The sequence below is a fragment of the Eucyclogobius newberryi genome, unplaced genomic scaffold, assembly GCF_026437365.1.
Source record: "Eucyclogobius newberryi isolate DKJ021-1_F unplaced genomic scaffold, fEucNew1.0.hap1 SCAF_4, whole genome shotgun sequence".
Classification (NCBI taxonomy): domain Eukaryota; kingdom Metazoa; phylum Chordata; class Actinopteri; order Gobiiformes; family Gobiidae; genus Eucyclogobius; species Eucyclogobius newberryi.
Window position 1 is genome coordinate 9,274,670 of NW_027316056.1, and position 21,322 is coordinate 9,295,991.

General features: G+C 44.7%; 1 protein-coding gene across 1 annotated transcript in view; it reads left to right on the forward strand.

Annotated features, from left to right (window-relative positions):
• Positions 1 to 21,322, forward strand: part of LOC140377765 (slit homolog 1 protein-like) — a 146,676-nt gene that overhangs the window by 52,008 nt on the left and 73,346 nt on the right. Inside the window, exons 6-18 of the mRNA XM_072463316.1 lie at positions 1,938 to 2,009; positions 2,097 to 2,168; positions 3,264 to 3,427; positions 4,793 to 4,940; positions 5,015 to 5,086; positions 5,708 to 5,779; positions 6,200 to 6,271; positions 6,752 to 6,895; positions 7,363 to 7,526; positions 9,916 to 9,939; positions 10,012 to 10,156; positions 19,836 to 19,910; positions 20,265 to 20,408. Coding sequence (XP_072319417.1) covers positions 1,938 to 2,009; positions 2,097 to 2,168; positions 3,264 to 3,427; positions 4,793 to 4,940; positions 5,015 to 5,086; positions 5,708 to 5,779; positions 6,200 to 6,271; positions 6,752 to 6,895; positions 7,363 to 7,526; positions 9,916 to 9,939; positions 10,012 to 10,156; positions 19,836 to 19,910; positions 20,265 to 20,408 — 1,368 coding nt within the window. The remainder of the gene's footprint in view (positions 1 to 1,937; positions 2,010 to 2,096; positions 2,169 to 3,263; positions 3,428 to 4,792; positions 4,941 to 5,014; positions 5,087 to 5,707; positions 5,780 to 6,199; positions 6,272 to 6,751; positions 6,896 to 7,362; positions 7,527 to 9,915; positions 9,940 to 10,011; positions 10,157 to 19,835; positions 19,911 to 20,264; positions 20,409 to 21,322) is intronic.

The following is a 21,322-nucleotide window of genomic DNA, read 5'->3' on the forward strand; positions in this document are numbered from 1 at the left end:
AACAGAATTGGACCGAGTACCGAACCCTGTGGCACACCGTAAATTACTTTAGAGCTTGGTGAGGAGCTCTGGTTTACATTAACAAATTGGAACCTATCAGATAAATAGGATTTAAACCAGCTGAGGGCTGTTCCTCCAACACCTACATCACATTCTGACCTCAGCAGTAGAATGTTGTGGTCAATGGTGTCAAACGCTGCGCTGAGGTCCAACAGAACCAGGATTGAGACCAGTCCATCGTCAGCGGCTAATAACAAATCATTTGTGACTTTAACTAGTGCAGTTTCAGTGCTGTGGTGGGCTCTGAACCCTGACTGGAAAACTTCAAATAAGTTATTGTCCTGCAGGTGGCGACAAAGCTGTTTTACTACAACTTTTTCAAGGATTTTAGAGACGAAGGGAAGATTTGAAATAGGTCTGTAGTTTACCAATAGGTCGGGATCTAGATTAGGCTTTTTCAGAAGAGGTTTAATGACTGCATGTTTGAAGGACTGTGGAACATAGCCACTTTATAGTGAAGTATTTATTATAGTAAGAATAGGGTCTATAATTAGGGGAAGAATGTCTTTGAGGAGCTTGGAATGGGGTCTAGGACACAAGTTGAGCTTTTAGAGGACATAATGGCTGAAGTTATCTCTGCTTGATCAACAGCTGTGAACCTTTCTAAGTTTACAGGTGGATTTATATGGGACGTTAGATTTACAGCTTGGGCTAGTTCAGGGCTAATAGCGGGGTAATTTCATCTAATTTATCTCTGATTGTTTTTATTTTATTGTTAAAAAATAGGAGGAAATCATCAGAGCTGAGTGTAGCTGGGATTGAGGGCTCTACTGCACTGTGACAGTTTGTTAGCCTAGCTACAGTGCTGAAAAGGAATTTAGTGTTACTTTTGTTGACTTCTATTAGATTTGAATAATATCTGGTTTGGGCCTTACGCAGAGCCTGCTTATAGGACAGCAGGCAACTTTTCCATGCTTTTAGGGATTCTTCTGTGTGAGAGCGACGAAATAATCCCTCTAACTTTCTAACTCTTTGTTTATGTGAACGCAGTTCTTGGTTGTACCATGGGGAGGCGCGCTTTGGCCTAATGACCTTCTGTTTTAACGGCGCTACAACGTCAAGAGCAGACTTCAGAGAATTCATGGTCAAGTCGACAAATTGATCACTTAAACTGGGACTAAAACTATTCTCAGCAGGATCACATGACATGATCACATGACATGATCACATGACATGATCACATGACATGATCACATGACATGATCACATGACATGTCACTGAATATTGGCTCTATTATTTCTTTGAATTTTGAGATAGATTTTTCAGATATTGTCCTTTTCATTATAACTTTATTTTGTGGGACTGGATGATCTTTAAGAATAAACTGAAAGGTAATTAGGAAATGATCTGACAATATAGGGGTTTGAGGGAGGACAATGAGGTCACTAATCTCTGTTCCATACGTTAGGACAAGATCCAGAGTGTTCTTATGAGTGTGAGTCGCTTTATTTACATTCTGAGTGAAACCAATGCTGTCTAACAAGGCGCTGAAGGCATTACTGAGAGCGTCATCACTCATGTTCACGTGGATATTAAAGTCTCCAACTATAACTATTTTATCCCAGGCTAACACTAAGTTTGATATAAAGTCAGAAAACTCTGTTAAAAACTCTGAGTAGGGACCAGGAGGTCGGTAGATAACTATGAACAAAACTCCTTTTTGGTTTTTCATATTTGGACATGTGATCGACGGCATAAGGCTTTCAAATGAGTGAAATGCATTGTTAGTTTTAGGGCTCATGAGTAGGCTTGAGTGTGAGATCACTGCCACACCATAAGGTATTTATTCCCTTTGTGTGGACAATAAAGGAATATCTTATCTTATTGTAGAAAAGAAAATGAGTACTTGACGTCCGGGGTCTTCTGTCCTTTTCAGTCAGTTGGATAAGAACCACATCAGCTGCATCGAGGAGGGAGCGTTCAGAGCTCTGCGGTCGCTGGAAGTGCTGTGAGTCTGTCCCCCATCTCCACTCTCCAAACTCACGTCCCATTTAAGAAGGTGTTTTTTACACTTTTTTATACCTTTTCTCTCCAGGACACTGAACAACAACAACATCAGCACCATCCCTGTGTCCAGCTTCAACCACATGCCCAAACTGAGAACTTTGTGAGTCGTGATGGTTTTACTTCTCAGACACATTCAGAGATACATTTGAAACTTACTGAATAAATACACAATGTCGCACATGTTATCATTTATAAATAGGGCGTGTGTAAAATGGACGTTTTACATTTTTGGGTGCTTGGGTACTTTCTTGCTTAATTTTGTTGAGGAGATTATGGATGAAATATTTAGAATTCGAATTAACTATACGTGACTGAAAAAAATTGAATTTTGACAATTTCTTTTGAGTTAAGGCCACAATTATTTTATTACTTGGTTTACGGATCCGCCGCACTTAGATAATTGATTTCTACAATAAAGTGAACCCTCGTTTATTGCTTCGTTTCAAAACGAACCCGCAATAGGCGAAATCCACGAAGTAGAAACCTTTATTTTTTTTAGTTATTATACAATGACATACTCCATAAAACATTGAAGCTCACACGCCGCTCTCACCGGCCTCGCAAACTTCAATTTGGCAAGCGGTTTTACGTACGTGTACATATCAATCCATAACGTTATTGACACACAGGTAGAGAAGACGCGGAGAGACTGTTTAGCCAATCAGAATGCAGAACACAATGCATGATGCAAATCCACGAAGCGAGACCGCGAAAAGTGAACCGCGTTATAGCGAGGGTTCACTGTATAAATAAAATACATTTTCATAAGTTTTGTTTTAATAAAGTACTGCAGACAACGCAAAATAGCTTCAAATGAAATATAAAAAGCGATATTAAGTCAAAAGATAAGAGCGCGTGAAGCAATTTTTTGTCGAAATCCTGCTTGAGTCTGTGACAGAGCCGCTCCGTCCTGTGCGCGCCCTGGGAGAGCATGAGAAGCCCGTTTCCTTGTCTGCTACGCGCAGCGCTAACGCCTTTATATCACAAATACACATTTTAAACCTGTTTACCACATTTTCTCCTGCGCGCTTTGCCGTGACTAAGGCTGCACACTTAGAAGCGTCAGTTCTACCAAAGCAAAACACTCTAAATCTACTGTTACACTCACCTGCGCGCCGCAGTGGATTAAATTAAATAATACAACTTCTTCAGGTTCAGATTGGACAGAACTGTAACACTGCCTCCTTCTCCCCAGCCGCCTCCACTCAAACTCTCTGCGCTGCGACTGTCACATGACCTGGCTGTCGCCGTGGCTGCGACAGAGGCCAGCGCTGGGACTGTTCACTCAGTGCAGTTCCCCTCCGGTCCTGAGGGGGCTCAACCTGGCCGAGCTACGCAAGAGCGACTTCGCCTGCTCCGGTAACACTCAACCGTGGATGTATTCAAATATACATGGAGTATTAGCAGCTTAAGCCTGTCGTGAGTTGCACTAGTGTCCAGTCCTTTAAAACGCAGCGGGAATAAATCCTCTACAGTCCAGAAAGCATTTTTTACATTTTTGATCATGAACATTTTCTCAGTTAAAATACTTCAGTTGCTCCCCTCTGCAGCTCTCGCTCTGCTCCCCTCCCTAAGATAAGATAAGATATTCCTTTATTGTCTACACATGGGGAAATTCCATTGTTGCAACGCAGTAGATACAGAGGAAAAGGACAGATAACTTATAGGAAGTTTAAAAAACACTCTTAATAGAAGAACTCTTATAAACAAAAACTCTTATAGACAAAACCTCTTATTTCTTAATAAGGAATGGAGGGGAAAAATAAAGATAAAATAAAAACAGCTAGCGTAAGACAAAATAATACTAATAATAATGGTAAAATAAACACTCTATTTACATCAGTTATGTGCACATGAATTTGACATAATTGCTTGTGAGTACGACAGTAATTGCACATTAATATGACGGTATTGCACATGGTTAAGTCAGTATTGCACGTGTACTGACTTAACCATGTGCAATACCGTCATATTCATGTGCAATTAAAGCCGGTATGGACGATTTTCCTTGAGAACGCAGGTGGAAGTGCACATGCCACTCCCCCGTGTGGACCGATACAACACACACGTGCGTTTGTTTATTAGCGCAACAGAGCGCATCGCATCTCTCGTCTCCCGTAGATTTCTGTCCACTTCTGCGTCAGCTCGAACTGTCTTTTTCCGTCTTTATTTTGCCCCGTACACTGAGGGAACTATATTATGATAGATCCATGCACTTAGGCACGCGAAAACGTGGGGACGAGCCTGACGCGGCTGCAGGTGAGCGGTAGGTGCGTTTTATGATTGATACGTGGCAGGACAAATGATTTATCCACGCCACGAGGAAATATGATACAAAAATTGCTGGAAAAAATCGTCCATACCACCTATAAATCAAATAAATACATTAAATTAAATAATTGTGTGTTGCTTCTCACTCCTATATGTAATCAATTTTAGAAGCACTATTTTCTTAATTTATATCTAAATTAATATACCTTTGTATCTATTGGTTATTTTTTGGAAATATAAGTAATTATTTAAAATTTCAGAATAAACTTCTATAGTTCTATAGTCATAGAATAGCTTCTTCTGATAGAGCTCACTCTTCAGTGAGTGAAATATATGCAGTGGTGGATGAACAGAGGCTTGTCAAAAGTATAGAAAATCAGATACTAATCCAAACTAAACTAGTATCAAAAGTATCAATGCAAGAGGTAACGTCTCCTCCTGCTCGTCCTTCAGGTCAGGGCGTGAGTGCGTTTGTCCAGCCCTGCAGTCTGGCCTCTGGCTCCTGTCCGCCCATGTGCACCTGCTCCAACAACATCGTGGACTGTCGAGGCCGAGGACTCACTGCCATCCCAGCGCACCTGCCCGAGGCCATGACCGAGATGTGCGTCTGGATTCAAGACAACACCTTTTATATCAAACTCATGTGACGCCAAAATCAATGTCTTGTTTCCACAGTCGTTTGGAGCAGAACGGCATCAAGTCCGTCCCTCCCGGAGCCTTCACCTCCTACAAGAAACTGCGGCGGATGTGAGAGCAACTTATGACTCAATGTTTTGTAGATTTGCAACAAAACTCATGTTAGAAAAGGGTTCAAAGGTTGTGATCTAGACAGTGGTTCAATCTGAAAGTCTGAGTTTGATGTAAGTTTGGGCAGCATCTTTTGTTCTCTCCTGAGCTCTGATTGGTCCTGAGCCCAAAGGGAGGAGTATAACTTAAACTTGTCCTGACCTTGTTGAAAGTCTTACAGTTTCACTCTCACTGCTTGGGTCATTCAGGCCTGCCCTTCAGAGCTGTCAAGAGCCTCTTTAGCATTTGGTTTGAATTCTGACAAGGTTTTATGAGGTTGTTGTAAACCGAGGGGAGGTTGTATCAGACCAACATTCCTATTAAAAGGTTTTCTTTCTTTCACTGCTGTTTAAAACCATCCTTTCCCCTGCTTAACATGTCACTGTCTTCAAACATGTGGCTTTTAGCTGAAGATGCACAGCTGATTGTAAACCAGAGTTTGAGTGTCTTCTGTGTTTTGAGGAATGGTACTTTGTTCTCGCCAATGTAATTCTCAGTGCAGTCTTTACCATTAGAATGTCTTGGTTTCTAAAACATCCAGATGATTAAGTTTGAAAGCTTTACTTTTCTTTCTTTGTCCAGCGACCTGAGTAACAACCACATTTCAGAGATCGCCCCCGATGCTTTCCACGGACTAAAGGCCCTCAACTCCCTGTGAGTCACAACAGAAAAATCTAAGAAAATATTATATCAATCTGTATTTTATAGACGGATTAAAAAAAAAAAAAAATTATTAAAATATTTTACGAGTGAATTAAATTGTTCTTCTAAAATGTTTATGATCAAGTTTAAAATGAATATAGAGAGCTGTGTATTCACAAACAGATGTCAACAGTGGCTATGTTTACATGCACAGAAATCAGATCATTATCTGATTTCTGGAGATCAGATGCCATGTAAACAGTTACATGTGAGTAATCTGATTTCTTTCTGCTGTTCACACATGTGCAGGTTTGTAAATGTACCCAGTGTCTAGGTTTCCAGGGTAAATCTTTTCTTAAACAACTCTGTCAAACTAACTCTACCTGTTTAAAAGTATCTAATAAACAGATGAGTTTAATTCTGTTGTTTCAGTGTGTTGTATGGGAATAAGATCACTGAGCTGCCTGAGGGAGTGTTTGATGGACTGGCGTCTGTGGAGCTGCTGTAAGTCCACTTTTCACTGGCTTTATATTGACATTTTTAACAGTTTTCCTTTTATTGCATGTATATTTGCTCTTACTGTATGTTCAGATCTGTCATTACAGGTGAATTTCTCCAATGCGTGATCATCATTTTTAAATATTCTATAAAACCTTTATGTTTTCGGACTGCAATGATTTATCAACTATAAAAAAATATATTTTTTTATAGTATTTATACTACACAGACTCCAAAACATATACAAAATATGTTTTTATAATCTATATTATTTAAGACAGCAGCAGCATTATAATTACTATAGAAATATCCAAAATCAATAAATATTTTCTGATTTTCATCAATAAACTTAATCCTAAATATTCGTTATCTAGAAACCTTCAGTCACCATAATTACACATTTATTTTGTTTAAAACAATATTAAAATAATCATATGTACTGTAAGTCTGTTTCATGTTGGAGTGAATCTCGCTGTGTGTTTTTAGGCTGCTGAATGCGAATAAGATCCACTGTGTCCGAGCCACGGCCTTTAAAGACCTGGAGAACCTGGCTCTGCTCTCACTCTACGACAACAAGATCCAGAGTGTGGCCAAAGGGACCTTCAACGCACTGCACAGTATTCAGACCCTGTACGTCCCACACCGGACTGCCTTAGACCTGGTTTAGACCTGCCTTAGACCTGGTTTAGACCTGCCTTAGACCTGGTTTAGACCTGCCTTAGACCTGGTTTAGACCTGGTTTAGACCTGGTTTAGACCTGGCTTAGACCTTGTTTAGACCTGGTTTAGACCTGGTTTACAACTGGTTTAGACCCGGTTGCCTGGTGGCCACTTTATTTATATAGCACATTTTACAAACAGAAAGTGCTGCACAAACACAAAACATGCACCAAACAAAGCGTTTGATTTGATCACTTGTCACAAAACCAGCTAAATCAAGTCAGAGCAAAATCATAAAACATCAAACAGACAAAGAGAAACAGTGGGCTTAAACACACATCAGGGCAATCGACAGACAGGAAGTAAAATATAACAATATGCAGAAAGCTACACTCACATGAAGACTCAGGATCCATGACACTTGTTTCTCCTCCTCAGACACTTGGCTCAGAACCCGTTTGTGTGCGACTGTCACGTCAAGTGGCTCTCCGACTTCCTCAGAGCCAATCCCATCGAGACGAGCGGCGCGCGCTGCGCCAGCCCACGACGACTCACCAACAAACGCATCGCTCAGATCAAGAGCAGCAAGTTCAGGTGCTCGGGTAAGAGGCCGCACCAGACCTGGAGTAAGTTCAGGTGCTCGGGTAAGAGGCCGCACCAGACCTGGAGTAAGTTCAGGTGCTCGGGTAAGAGGCCGCACCAGACCTGGAGTAAGTTCAGGTGCTCGGGTCAGAGGCCGCACCAGACCTGGAGTAAGTTCAGGTGCTCGGGTCAGAGGCCGCACCAGACCTGGAGTAAGTTCAGGTGCTCGGGTCAGAGGCCGCACCAGACCTGGAGTAAGTTCAGGTGCTCGGGTCAGAGGCCGCACCAGACCTGGAGTAAGTTCAGGTGCTCGGGTCAGAGGCCGCGCCAGACCTGGAGTAAGTTCAGGTGCTCGGGTAAGAGGCCGCAGACCAGACCTGGAGTAAGTTCAGGTGCTCGGGTCAGAGGCCGCACCAGACCTGGAGTAAGTTCAGGTGCTCGGGTCAGAGGCCGCACCAGACCTGGAGTAAGTTCAGGTGCTCGGGTCAGAGGCCGCGCCAGACCTGGAGTAAGTTCAGGTGCTCGGGTAAGAGGCCGCACCAGACCTGGAGTAAGTTCAGATGCTCGGGTAAGAGGCCACAGACCAGACCTGGAGTAAGTTCAGGTGCTCGGGTAAGAGGCCGCAGACCAGACCTGGAGTAAGTTCAGGTGCTCGGGTCAGAGGCCGCACCAGACCTGGAGTAAGTTCAGGTGCTCGGGTCAGAGGCCGCAGACCAGACCTGGAGTAAGTTCAGGTGCTCGGGTCAGAGGCCGCAGACCAGACCTGGAGTAAGTTCAGGTGCTCGGGTCAGAGGCCGCACCAGACCTGGAGTAAGTTCAGGTGCTCGGGTAAGAGGCCGCAGACCAGACCTGGAGTAAGTTCAGGTGCTCGGGTCAGAGGCCGCGCCAGACCTGGAGTAAGTTCAGGTGCTCGGGTCAGAGGCCGCACCAGACCTGGAGTAAGTTCAGGTGCTCGGGTAAGAGGCCACACCAGACCTGGAGTAAGTTCAGGTGCTCGGGTAAGAGGCCGCACCAGACCTGGAGTAAGTTCAGGTGCTCGGGTAAGAGGCCGCACCAGACCTGGAGTAAGTTCAGATGCTCGGGTAAGAGGCCGCACCAGACCTGGAGTAAGTTCAGGTGCTCGGGTAAGAGGCCGCAGACCAGACCAGGAGTAAGTTCAGGTGCCTGGGTAAGAGGCCGCACCAGACCTGGAGCGGTCCTGGTCTCAGTCGGGGATGTAACGTTGTCCAAATCTCTAAATATGTCACTATTATTGGAAATGCCTTGACTTTAATAGACTTTGGTTCAAATAATGACTGTCATATTCATATAATTAAGACATAAAAGTGCTTATTAATAGTGCTACAAAGTGCATTTCCTCCACAAGTTAAAATTTATCATAACATGCTTTCAACTACATGGGATTTTGGTAATTGTCAGTCCATCATCTCTGTCCCTTTAGAGTCCCACTAAACACCTGCAGCAGAGCTTTCTCCGCCCACAAGCAAACTTTAGTGCAGGCATGTCCAAATTAGGGCCCGGGGGCCAAATGCGGCCCTCAAACCATTTTTTGTTGGCCCTCCAGCTTCCTGCTGTGTCGGCCCAAACAATTGGGAAAATTCAGGCATATTGATGTTATACCAACCTAATATTAATGTTCCAAGTCTAATTAGTTTAGTCTAAAAAGTTTGGACACCCCCGCTTTAGTGCGTTTAGCTGCTCGTCTGGAGGAGCGTCAAGAGTTAACGGAGCTAAAGATCTGATGTAACGACAAACAACGACTTCAATGTGGTTGAAATCGCTTGTTCGACGCACTCATGACGGTGGTGTTAAAAACCTTTCATTCTAGTTATTTTAGCGCACAGGAGTTTGCGGCGGCTGTTTCAGCGGGTTGATCCCGTTTGGATTTCACGGGGTTCAAACGCAAACCTACCCAGAATGCACTGCGTTCAGATCAGCGTTGCTCGACACAGATGCAAATGCAATCAGATATTACATGAATTTGCTCTCCTAGTTTGCCCTGACTTTGTGGATGTTATCTCTAATATGGAAGAGAGCTGCAGATATAGTAACAGTGCCCTCTGCTGCTGAGAGACAGAACTACATGAAGACAGGGGAAACTAGAGACGCAACAATTCATCGTCTAAAGTCGTATTTTGATCTTCGTATTCGTTATCTTCACTACACAGATTCTAAAACACGGACGAAAAGACCTTTTGTAACAAAGACTGGACTTATTCAAGGAAAATGTCAACTATTTTGGATTTTCATAAATAATACACTTTATTCATGAATATTCTCCATATATCTATCTAAATTTCCTTTTCAAATAGTTTGAAATAGATAAATACAACCAATAAAACACATGCACAGCAGTCACATACGCACAGTCTTTCTTTGAATTTCATGCAACTTTTCCTTTCTCCACAGCCAAAGAACAGTATTACATTCCAGGTAAAGCAAACACCTTGTTCACCATTGTTCACGTCTTTTCAAGCGTTTCTTAAAGTCCGATTGTGTTTCCAGGGTCAGAGGACAAGCGCCTGACGTACGAGTGCAACAGTAAACCCGTGTGTCCGTTAAAATGTCGCTGTGAAGCCAACGTGGTCGACTGCTCCAACCTCAGACTCACAAAGTTCCCGGAGCACCTTCCTCCTGCCACCGAGGAACTGTGAGGACCTAGTGTTTTAGTCCCTTCACTAAATGCATCTGTCTTTTTGGGCTGAAAGGCAGCAGCGGCGGAGGGTCAATACATGCGTTCGCACATCCGGGAACTTGTGCAGTGGCAACCGAGTCCGCCATTTTGCAAGGGGCACAACAGCAGGTCTACTACATACGAAATCCAGGAAATATGAGGCCAAAATGCCAAAAACCTGCTTAATCTGTCAGGACATCGCTCTGTTGACTGACCAAGGAATGATAGCTTTGTTGTGTACCTTAGTTTTGCCATTATCATCTAAAGAATCAAAGTATTCGTAGCTCATGATGTCGTAGAAAAGGATGCAGTCGTGTTGGTTTTTATATATCGCGTGCCCCTTTTAAAATGGCCGCTATGGGGAAGTCCCGGCTGTACGACGTCACCGCCAACGCATGTATTGGTTCATAGTCCAGCGCCATTTTGATTAGTCGATTCACTATTTTAGCAGAGGAGGTTAAGTCGGCAGAGGAGACGTGCATCGATTATTTGTCAGATCCAGATATATCACAGGAAAGGTTTGTTACAAGCGGAGCGAGTGTCAGCTTATTTAGAGCGACATTTCAACAAAAAGGTGATAATGTGCTTTTTTTTTCATCTGCTTATAAAGGCCACAGGAGGGCGCTGTGTTCTCTGGAGGTGGAGCCTGTTTGTGCTGTTTCTAAAGTTTAAAGGAAACAGATGATGCTTGTTTCATGTACTTCATATTGAACAACATAAGGAGGTCACAATTTGATGATACAAACTTGTTATGGTGATAAGCCCCGCCTCTTTATAACGACGCAGCAGATTGTCATTTATATGTTTTAGTTTTGAAAAGTGGCTCCATGACATTTTAGAATCAAACATGTCACTCAGAGTTTTTTGAATAACCCCAACTAACTACAGAGAAGTGGGCGGGGATAGGGGGTAAGTGAGATTTTCTGAGCACTCAAGCCTCAGTTTCAGGACAAAAGAGATTTACTCAAACGTGAATGATGAGGAAACGTTTGTCACAAGGTTAAACACCATGTTTTGCCTCTAAGAGTCGTCACTAGGCAACGGAGCCTTCACTGTCGGCTGCTCTGATTGGCTGCTTGATTTTCCCCTGTTTTAGATTTTCAAGCTGTCAAATTTTGTGTAAATTTTGCAGTGATTTTAGCAGAGCAAGAAATTAGTAATCGAGCCAAAGTCTGAATTTAGACTGTTGAGTTTGAAGACTTCAAAATAAATGCAATGGACATTTAAACGATGAATTTAAGTTCATTTGAGTTTTGGAATGAATCATGAGTTTAATCTCACTTTTTACTCAGAAATACACTATTTATTCTGCAGGATTGTTAGCGCAGTTCAGGTCAGATCGTCAAGTTTTGAGAGACTTATCGATAGACAAGGCCTGTTTTTATGATAAATGATAATAGATGCTTGGTCAACTGGGTTTCAGAAATTAGGACTGTTGCTATAGAGATTAACAACTGAATGGGGAAAAGGTCCTCAAAATGCTGAAATGACAGAAACCTGAAAACCAATGAATATCTGTAACTTTGGACTCGATTACAAACGGATTTAAAGTAAAAAAGATGGAGTTGAATAAACAGTGGAGTGCATCCTCCCCAACCACAAGTAACCATGGATTTATATAAGTAACCATGGCTTTATATAAGTAACCATGGCTTTATATAAGTAACCATGGCTTTATATAAGTTACCACTGCTTTATATAAGTAACCACTGCTTTATATAAGTAACCATGGCTTTATATAAGTAACCATGGCTTTATATAAGTAACCATGGCTTTATAGAAGTAAACATTGCTTTATAGAAGTAAACATTGCTTTATATAAGTAACCACTGCTTTATATGTTGTTGTTGTTGTTGTTGTTGTTGTTTTATGGCGGTTGGCATCCGAGTGTTGCATTACCGCCAGACTTTATTCCTTAGACTGTTGTTGCTGTTGTTAATATTTTATGGCAGTCGACAGCCGAGTGTCGCATTACCGCCAGACTTTACTCCCCAGACTTTGTCGTAGTCCTAAAAGTTGTTCTTCCAGTGCTTTGACCTCCAGTGCTTTGACAAAGCCCAAGAGGTCATGAGATGCCTTTGTCATTGTATCCTATAGAAGTTCTTCCTCCCCTCAGACTTTGTTGTAGTCCTTAAAAATTCTTATTCCATTGCTTTGTTGTTGTTGTTGTTGTTGTTGTTTTATGGCGGTTGACATCCGAGTGTTGCATTACCGCCAGACTTTATTCCTTAGACTTTGTCGTAGTCCTAAAAGTTCTTCTTCCAGTGCCTTGACTTCCAGTGCTTTGTCCTCAGACTCTGTCGTAGTCCGTAAAAGTACTCCTTCCATTGCTTTGGTGTTACAAAGCCCATGAGGTCATGATATGTCTTTGTGACTAGAATAGTTGTTGTTGTTTCAGAGACCAACAACAGCAACAACAGTCTAAGGAATAAAGTCTGGCGGTAATGCAACAATTGGATGCCAACCGCCATAAAACAACAACAACAACAACAACAACAACAACAACCGGCTTTATTCCAGGGAGACCCTTCTTCATCTTCCTCTCCTTCTTTGACGTTCGGTGCTTCCACCGTACAGCTTTATTCTTTAGGCTTCATTCTATAGGCTTTAATATTTCCACTGATGTCGCTGCTTGGTAGCCGTGCGTCTACGAGACTGGGCGAGGACAGGAGACCACCCCCACCCCCATCTCGTCACTCTGATCACTCTGACTCCCCAAAAGCAGACCCCCATCACTCCGACTCCCATTTAGCGCCTTTAGCCTGTTTTCTATATCTGCCCAATCAAGCTCCTTTGTTCCAAGGAATCTCCCTGCAGCTTTAGCAATGATCCTGATCCTTTCAGTTCTGCTTTGAGTCTGAGCAGCACAGTTTACAACATCCACCATAAAAAGTACAAAATCCTCTCTATCCACAACCAGGGTATTCTCATTAATTCTGGAACCTGCACACTTGGGACCTCCACTCTTGAAACTTTCACACTTCTTGGGAGCCACGCTGGCCTTTCTCATTTCGCCCTGGCTGGGAGCAGCGCTGGCTCCTCTCTCTGTATTTACTCTAAACTCATTACTTGAAACTTTCTTGACTGCATCTGCATAGGATATACCTTGAGAGACCTTTATTTTATGCACCTCAGCAGCTCTTTTGCTAAACCTGCATCCCCCGTAGGCAGAGCTATGTTCTTCCCCACAGTTACAGCACTTCAGTTTTGCTCCCACGTCACACTTCCCATACTCGTGGTCTCCTGCACATTTACCACATCTTTGCCTCCCTCTACAGACCGCTGCAATATGCCCAAAGCGCTGGCACTTAAAGCAACGCAGGGGCAGTGGAACATATGGCCTAACGTCATGGCACATGAACCCAATGAACACCTTACTAGGCAGGCACCTCCCTTCAAGTGTTACCATTACCGACAAGCTGTCACATCTTACCCCAGACCGGGTCACCTTCAACCGCCTAGCGTCCACCACCGTAGCTCCAGTCAAATTCTCCTTAACTTCATCCACAGACGTCGCCGTAGGGACGCCTACGATAACTCCTCTGACCATGTTTCTTTCAGCATCAGACACAAGAATGTCCTTTCCACCCAGACGTTTAGTTCCAATCGCCTTCCGTTGCTGAGCCGCGTCCTTGCACACGACCAGCAGCGAGCCATCTCTAAGGACACTCGCACTCTTGATCACTCCCACAGCTACAGTTAGGCTCTTTGACAATGCCACTGAATTCCACTCCTTAAAGGATGCACTATCCTGTGCAAGCTTTATGATCACCTTACAGTCTCTGCTCTCACCCCGGATATCAATAGCTTCAGCCTCATCCTGCTGCTCATTCCCAGAACCCTCGGACGAGCTAAGGGACTTTTTACGTTTCCGGGCACGTGCAGCCAGAAAAGGCTGCTCCTCCACGCCGTCCAGAACGTCTTCGACCACCGATCCACTCTCCTCCGCCATCTCCCGTCTCTCCCAGACCGGGTCACCTTCAACCGCCTAGCGTCCACCACCGTAGCTTTGGAAGTACAAAGCCCATGAGGTCATGGGACGTCTTTGTCGTTTTATCCTTTAGAAGTCCTTCTTCCATCACTTTGGCGTTTCTAGGCCCATGAAGTCAAAGCGCGTTAGAACATCCTCTTGCTCCTCATCCTCGGCTCAGTCTCCAACACCCCCCAACTCTATAAACGTTTACCCAGCCCTGTGCTGCATAAGTAAGCAACCGCAGCCTGACACAAACCCTGTGACTGGATCGCCAGAACGTTCCGCAGATTGAACTCCCGCCCATTATTCCGAAACCACAGGGCCAACCCGGCCCTTTCTCTATCATAAGCCTCACAGCAAATCAGCACATGCTCGACAGTCTCTGGCACCCGACAGTGACCACACAGACCGGTCGGATGTTTGCCTATCCTACTCAGTGACCAATTGAGTCCAGCATGGCCAATCCTCATGCGGGCGAAGGCCCTTTCCTCCCACGCGTTCCTGCCCATAGACCTGCAAGGACCCACACTACCCTGTATGTGATAGAGATGCCGTCCAGTAACACAGTGGCTCCAAAATTCCTGCCAAAGGCCGACCACATGACTCTTGATAACGGGCTTGATTTCAGATTTGCTTAACTCAACCGCCACATCAATTGATGGCCACCTAAGGGAACGTTTAGCCAGTGTATCAGCCATTTCGTTACCATCCACCCCCACATGCGCAGGGACCCAAATGAAGGAAACCCTCACTTCCTTCCTGGACAGGGAGAGCATCAGACAGAAGATGCCATTCAACACATCCTGTCTGCAATCCAATTTCCCAGATTTAATGCTTTGCAATGCAGAAAGGCTGTCAGAGGCCACCACAATGCCGCAACACTGCAAAGCAGATTCCGCCCATTCCAATGCCAACCGTATCGCTATGAGTTCCGACGTGAAAACAGAAAGGCGATCTGTCAACCTCTTCTTGACCGCCAGCCCCAGGTCAGGCACAAAATAAGCAGCGCCAGTACGCCCACTCTCAGGATCCCTAGACCCGTCGGTATAAATAAACACATCACCGGAGTGCCTATCGATGAGCGCTTGAACGGCAAACTGCAGTGCCCTCCCAGCGACTCCTCTAAGCTTGCCATGCAAGCTAACATCAACAGGAGCCGGGACAAACTTCCACGGAGCTATAGCAGACAAATCCACCGACGGGCTCACACGCAGATCACCAACCCCCGCAAGCCGCGCCTTCGCATTTCCTACCTGGCTAAAAACCATACTGCCAGCCTCATTCTGCCCCCATCAACCCTGAGAAAGTCCCTCACCGGGTGAAAGCTCGTATGACCTTGCACATTCACCCAGTAAGCCAATAGAAGTTCTAGCCTCCGGAGCCGTAACGGCAATACCCCCAACTCAACCTGCAGCGCCGAGACAGGGGAGGTCCTAAAAGCCCTACAGCAGATGCGCAAGGCAAGGCTTGCTCCACATCAAGCTTCTTTAAGTTAGTCTCAGCCACAGACATGTAGGCTATACAGCCATAATCAATAGCCGCCCTCATGATGGCCCGATAAATACCCAGGAGCGACCTTCTGCTGGCCCCCCAGTCCTGGCCGGTCAGACAACGAAGCAAGTTATTCACCCTTTTGCATTTACCACTGACCTCATCAATGTGCTGACGCCAATTAAGCCTCTCGTCAAAGGTGACCCCCAAGAACCTCACCTCCCTGACCTGTTCGAGTACCTGCCCATGCAGTCGAAGGGAGACGTCCCTATGCCCATTGAAGAAACAGATCACTTGAGACTTCCGTACGGACAGTTTAAACCCCCACTTCAGGGTCCACTGCTCCACCTGCTGTATTGCCTTTTGCAGTTTCGCCTCGTAAAACCGGAGATTCCTCCCTCTCACCCATAGAGCGCCATCATCAGCATAAAGGCTCCTCCTAACAGACCCATCCACGTCGTCAAAGATGTCCTTAATCATAACATTGAACAAGATAGGGCTACACACACTCCCCTGCGGGATCCCATTCTCTACCTCATAGACCCCAGAGTAACCAGCGCCCACTCTGGTTTGAATACGCCGGCCAGACAGAAAGCTCCGGACCCAGTTAAACAGTTTACCTTTCACACCACACTTCTGCAGCTTAATGAGGAGCCCATCCTTCCAAACCATATCGTACTCCTTCTCCACATCAAAGAGCACCGCAATAACCTTTTCTTTCTGAGCCCTGGCCAGCTGGATATCAGATTCCAAACACAACACGGAATCCATGGTGTTCCTGCCCCTACGGAAACCACTCTGGTGCGCGGGAAGCAAACCCTGACTCTCCAAGAAGTAATCCAACCGCTCGGTAACCATGCGCTCCATCGTTTTCCTCCTCCTTAGCTCAAACAAACTAAACGGAAGGTCAAGGTCATCTTGAGTCGAAGGCTGGTGCCCAATCAGCTCAGAATTCTGGGCCAAAGTACTCTCCCTGTAGTGCCTTTCCGCAGGTGAGAGATTGTCAGAGCTGTGCACCAACACAAAGGTGCTGGCCAACAGTTCAGCTTTGTCAACGTCGCTGACTGCTTCAACACCATTCAGTATTAGGACCGGGATCCCGTGACGGCGCTCAACTCCATGCATCCGCTTAATCATCCCCAAACATCCCCGAGACGCTTTTCTCTCCCAATTTTGGAACAATACCGCCTCCAACAGGCACTCTTGGCCGTTCTTACAGTTTTCCGCACAACAGCGCGGGCCCTCTTGTAGTCAATGAGGGCACCCTCAGTGTGGGTAAACCTTAGCCGGCGAAACGCCGCATTTCTTGCCCTAACAGCATAACCACATGCTTCATTCCACCACGGCACCCGCTTCCTATGTCCACTACCACCACTCTTAGGAATCGTGCCTACCGCTGACTGCGTGATGAGCGAGACAATTGCACTATTGAGATCATCCACCTGAGTCAATCCTCCTTCCTGCAGAACCCTAGAACCATCATCAGCTTTCCTTAGGAAAGCCCCCCAGTTCGCCCTTGCCAACTGCCACCTCTGGATCTTCGTCCCCCTGACCACACAGCTCCCAAAGCCAATCTCGGTGCGGACTAGATAGTGATCGCTACCAAAAGAAAGATTACCAAGAACCTCCCAACTACAAACACCAGCTAACTCCTTGGACACAAGCGTAAGATCTATTGCACTTTCTGTACCGGTCCCCATATCATAGCGGGTCCCACTCCCATCATTCAGACAAACCAACTCCCTTTAATTGATAAAACCCTCTACCACCTGCCCATACCTATCGGTACCACTACCGCCCCATAAAGCGCTATGCGCATTAAAATCCCCACACCACATGGCCTTTCCCCGAACATCCTTACCGATACTATGTAAGGACTCTAACGTTAACTCACCACACGGATTATAAAGGTTAACCACAGTGACAGCTTCACCACCCAGCCAGACCCTCACCGCCATGGCCTCCGGCGCTTTACTCACACTGACAACAACGTAATTTAGGTCATCTCGGACAAACACAGCCACACCTCCGCCTCTACCCTGCTCCCTATCAATCCTAACACACACATACCCTTGTATCCCAAAAACCCACCTAGGTTGTAACCAAGTCTCCTGCACGCACATAACGTGAGGCTTGTTCAACAAGGTAGAGACAAAATGCTTAAATTCCTGGCCATTAGCACGAAGACTACGCGCATTCCATTGCAAGACAACCACCGCCATTATGAGCCCCCGGAACCTGACGGCGCATCGGGAGCCCCCCCAATCCGACTGCCAGAATGGGGCAGGGTGCCTTCCTGCAGCGCATCCTCTATCTCCGCCCACTCGGGACCCCCAGCTCCAAAGTACTTCCCTGCAGCCTTAGCGATGATCCTAGTCTTTTCGGATTTCCTCTCGGCTTGACCAGTACAGTTAATCACTTCCAACATAAAGAGGAAGAAATCTTTCCTCTTCACAACCAGTGCATCCTCCGCACCCACAGGGCCTCTGCCCGTGGAAGCCACACTCACAGGGATCCCAGTGGGGACCTCCCCCTGGCCGCGGGCAATGCTGCCCCCTCCTCTGTCGCCTAGGTCACCAGCAGCACTGGCAGCCCGTACTGCATCCACCTTCACCTGACTACCAGACACCTTCTTGACCGCATAGGATATGCCTTGAGAGGCTCTAACTTTTTGCACCTGAGCAGCCCTCTTGCAACGCAGGGGCGGCGGAACATATGGGCGTACGCCATAGCGCATGTACCCAACGCACACCACACGAGGCAGGATCTCACCTTCAAATCTAATCATTATCGACAGGCTGTCACACCTTACCCCATCCCGGGTCACCTTCAACCGCCTAGCATCCACCACCTTAGCTCCAGTCAAATTCTCCTTTATGTCATCCACAGATGTCGTCGTAGGGACGCCTACGATAACTCCCCTGACCGTGCCTCTTACAGCATCAGACACAAGAATGTCCTTGACCACGTCCTTGCACACGACCAGCAGCGAGCCATCCCTAAGGACACTCGCATGCTTGACCACTCCCACAGCTACAGTCAGGCTCCTTGTCAACGCCATCGGATCCCACCCCTTAAAGGACGCATTATCCTGCGCGAGCTTTATGAACACCTTACACTCTGAACGCACATCCCCGATATCTGCAACCCCCCTGCCCTGCTCCTCACTGAGAGAGTCCTCCATAGACGAGCAAGAGGACGCCCTACGCTGCACAGGACCAGTGGCTCCAGGGGAGTCCTCCCCGCTGTTCATATCGTCACCGACCAGGTCACTCCTCCTCTTCTTCTTCCTCGTCATACGGACCGAGGCGTTCCTCTATGTTGCCGTAATATCCAAACAACGCTCAATAATCCACCGTCAGCGTGTATCTTCTGTTGTTTTTTCCTGGTGTTTTATGGCGGCTGGTATCCAAGAGTTGCATTACCACTTGGTCTCCTCTATAAGTAACCATGGCTTTATAGAAGTAAACATTGCTTTATATAAGTAAACATTGCTTTATAGAAGTGAACATTGCTTTATAGAAGTAAACATTGCTTTATATAAGTAAACATTGCTTTATATAAGTAAACATTGCTTTATATAAGTGAACATTGCTTTATAGAAGTAAACGTTGCTTTATATAAGTGAACATTGCTTTATAGAAGTAAACATTGCTTTATATAAGTAAACATTGCTTTATATAAGTAAACGTTGCTTTATATAAGTGAACATTGCTTTATATAAGTAAACATTGCTTTATATAAGTGAACATTACTTTATAGAAGTAAACATTGCTTTATATAAGTGAACATTGCTTTATATAAGTAAACATTGCTTTATATAAGTGAACATTACTTTATAGAAGTAAACATTGCTTTATATAAGTGAACATTGCTTTATAGAAGTAAACATTGCTTTATAGAAGTAAACAGTGCTTTATATAAGTGAACATTGCTTTATATAAGTAAACATTGCTTTATATAAGTGAACATTGCTTTATAGAAGTAAACATTGCTTTATAGAAGTAAACAGTGCTTTATATAAGTAATCATGGCTTTATATAAGTAACCATTGCTTTGTAGAAGTAAACATTACTTTATATAAGTAACCACTGCTTTATATAAGTGAACATTGCTTTATAGAAGTGAACATTGCTTTATAGAAGTAAACAGTGCTCTATTTCTGTTTGAACGCTTGTGTTTTTCCTCCAGGCGTCTGAACAACAACGACCTCTCGGTGCTGGAGGCCACTGGTGCTTTCAAGGGCCTCAAACAGCTCAAGAAAATGTACGTACTTTAACATTAGTTGTACAAAGGGTTAGAAAACTTTTGTAAAGTAGTAGTCAGAAAGTTATCCAAACATTTATTGTATTGCGGCTGCTGTTTTGGAGTTTTGCAAATATAGATTATAGAGTGTATTTTCTAAAAGAACACAAAAAGAGACAAAAAGAGAAACCTTCCAGTATAAAGTGATATTTCTGCACGTTTGTTGCACCGTTCAGTATCATTTGGAAAGAGTGTCATATTTGCCAGTATATTGGTAATATTTGAGTCAACATATTCTGGATTGTAAATGTTCAGTCAAGTATCTGCCTCTGCCTCAGTTCTAAACACACAACACACTGATGTTTGCTTGTGCAGAAACCTGAGTAACAATAAGATCTCAGAGATCGAGGACGGTGCGTTCGAAGGCGCCTCGTCCGTGGTGGAGCTGCACTTGACGGCCAATCACCTGGAGTCAGTGCGAGGGTCCATGTTCAGAGGGATGGACGGCCTGCGCATGCTGTGAGTCTTTACACAAACCTGCCTCCTGCTTTAGAATGTGTAATAGAGTCATTTCATGTGCATATAACTGATGAAAATAGAGTGTTTATTTTACCATTATTATTAGTATTTTTTGTCTTACGCTAGCTGTTTTTATTTATTTTATTTTATCTTTATTTTCCCCCTCCATTCCTTATCAAGAAATGAGAGGTTCTGTTTATAGGAGTTTTTGTTTGTAAGAGAGTTCTTCTATCAACCCACTTCCTCTAAGTTATCTGTCCTTTTCCTCTGTATCTATTGCGTTGCAACAATGAAATTTCCCCATGTGTGGACAATAAAGGAATATCTTATCTTATCTTATTATGGCTGGTGCTCCAGAGGGACGGACATGAAAACACTGTGCTGTTGCCATGGAGATGGAAGTCTGGGTGGCTTGTATGCGTTCATGTGCTTTTTTCCTGAATATCTCTGGATTTATACCAATAATAAAAAATTCAAGTCCGTTTTTTAACAGCATTTCTCCCTCTGGAGTTGCACCTGTCGCATGTGACAGAAGCAGTGTTTTAACTGTGCGGAACTAAAAGACACATGACGTCTTTTACTGGACACTTGAGACAAACCCTCCACTGCAGCACAAACACAAACACAAACACAAACACCAACACCAACACCAACACCAACACCAACACCAACACAAACACAAACACAGGTTGAGGCTGACTCTGGGGTGAAAAACATCAGTGTCCAGATATCTACCCCTGAATCGTTGTCTGTCACTCACTTTGGAGCTCTTTTGAGACAAACATCCTCTGGAAGAAAGTCTGGACCTCTCATGCATTTCTCATCACAAATAAACAAAGAGAAGTTTCCTGCACATTGACGTCTCTTCTGCCAAGTTAAATGCGATTTAAGGACATTGCTGGACAAAACATGTG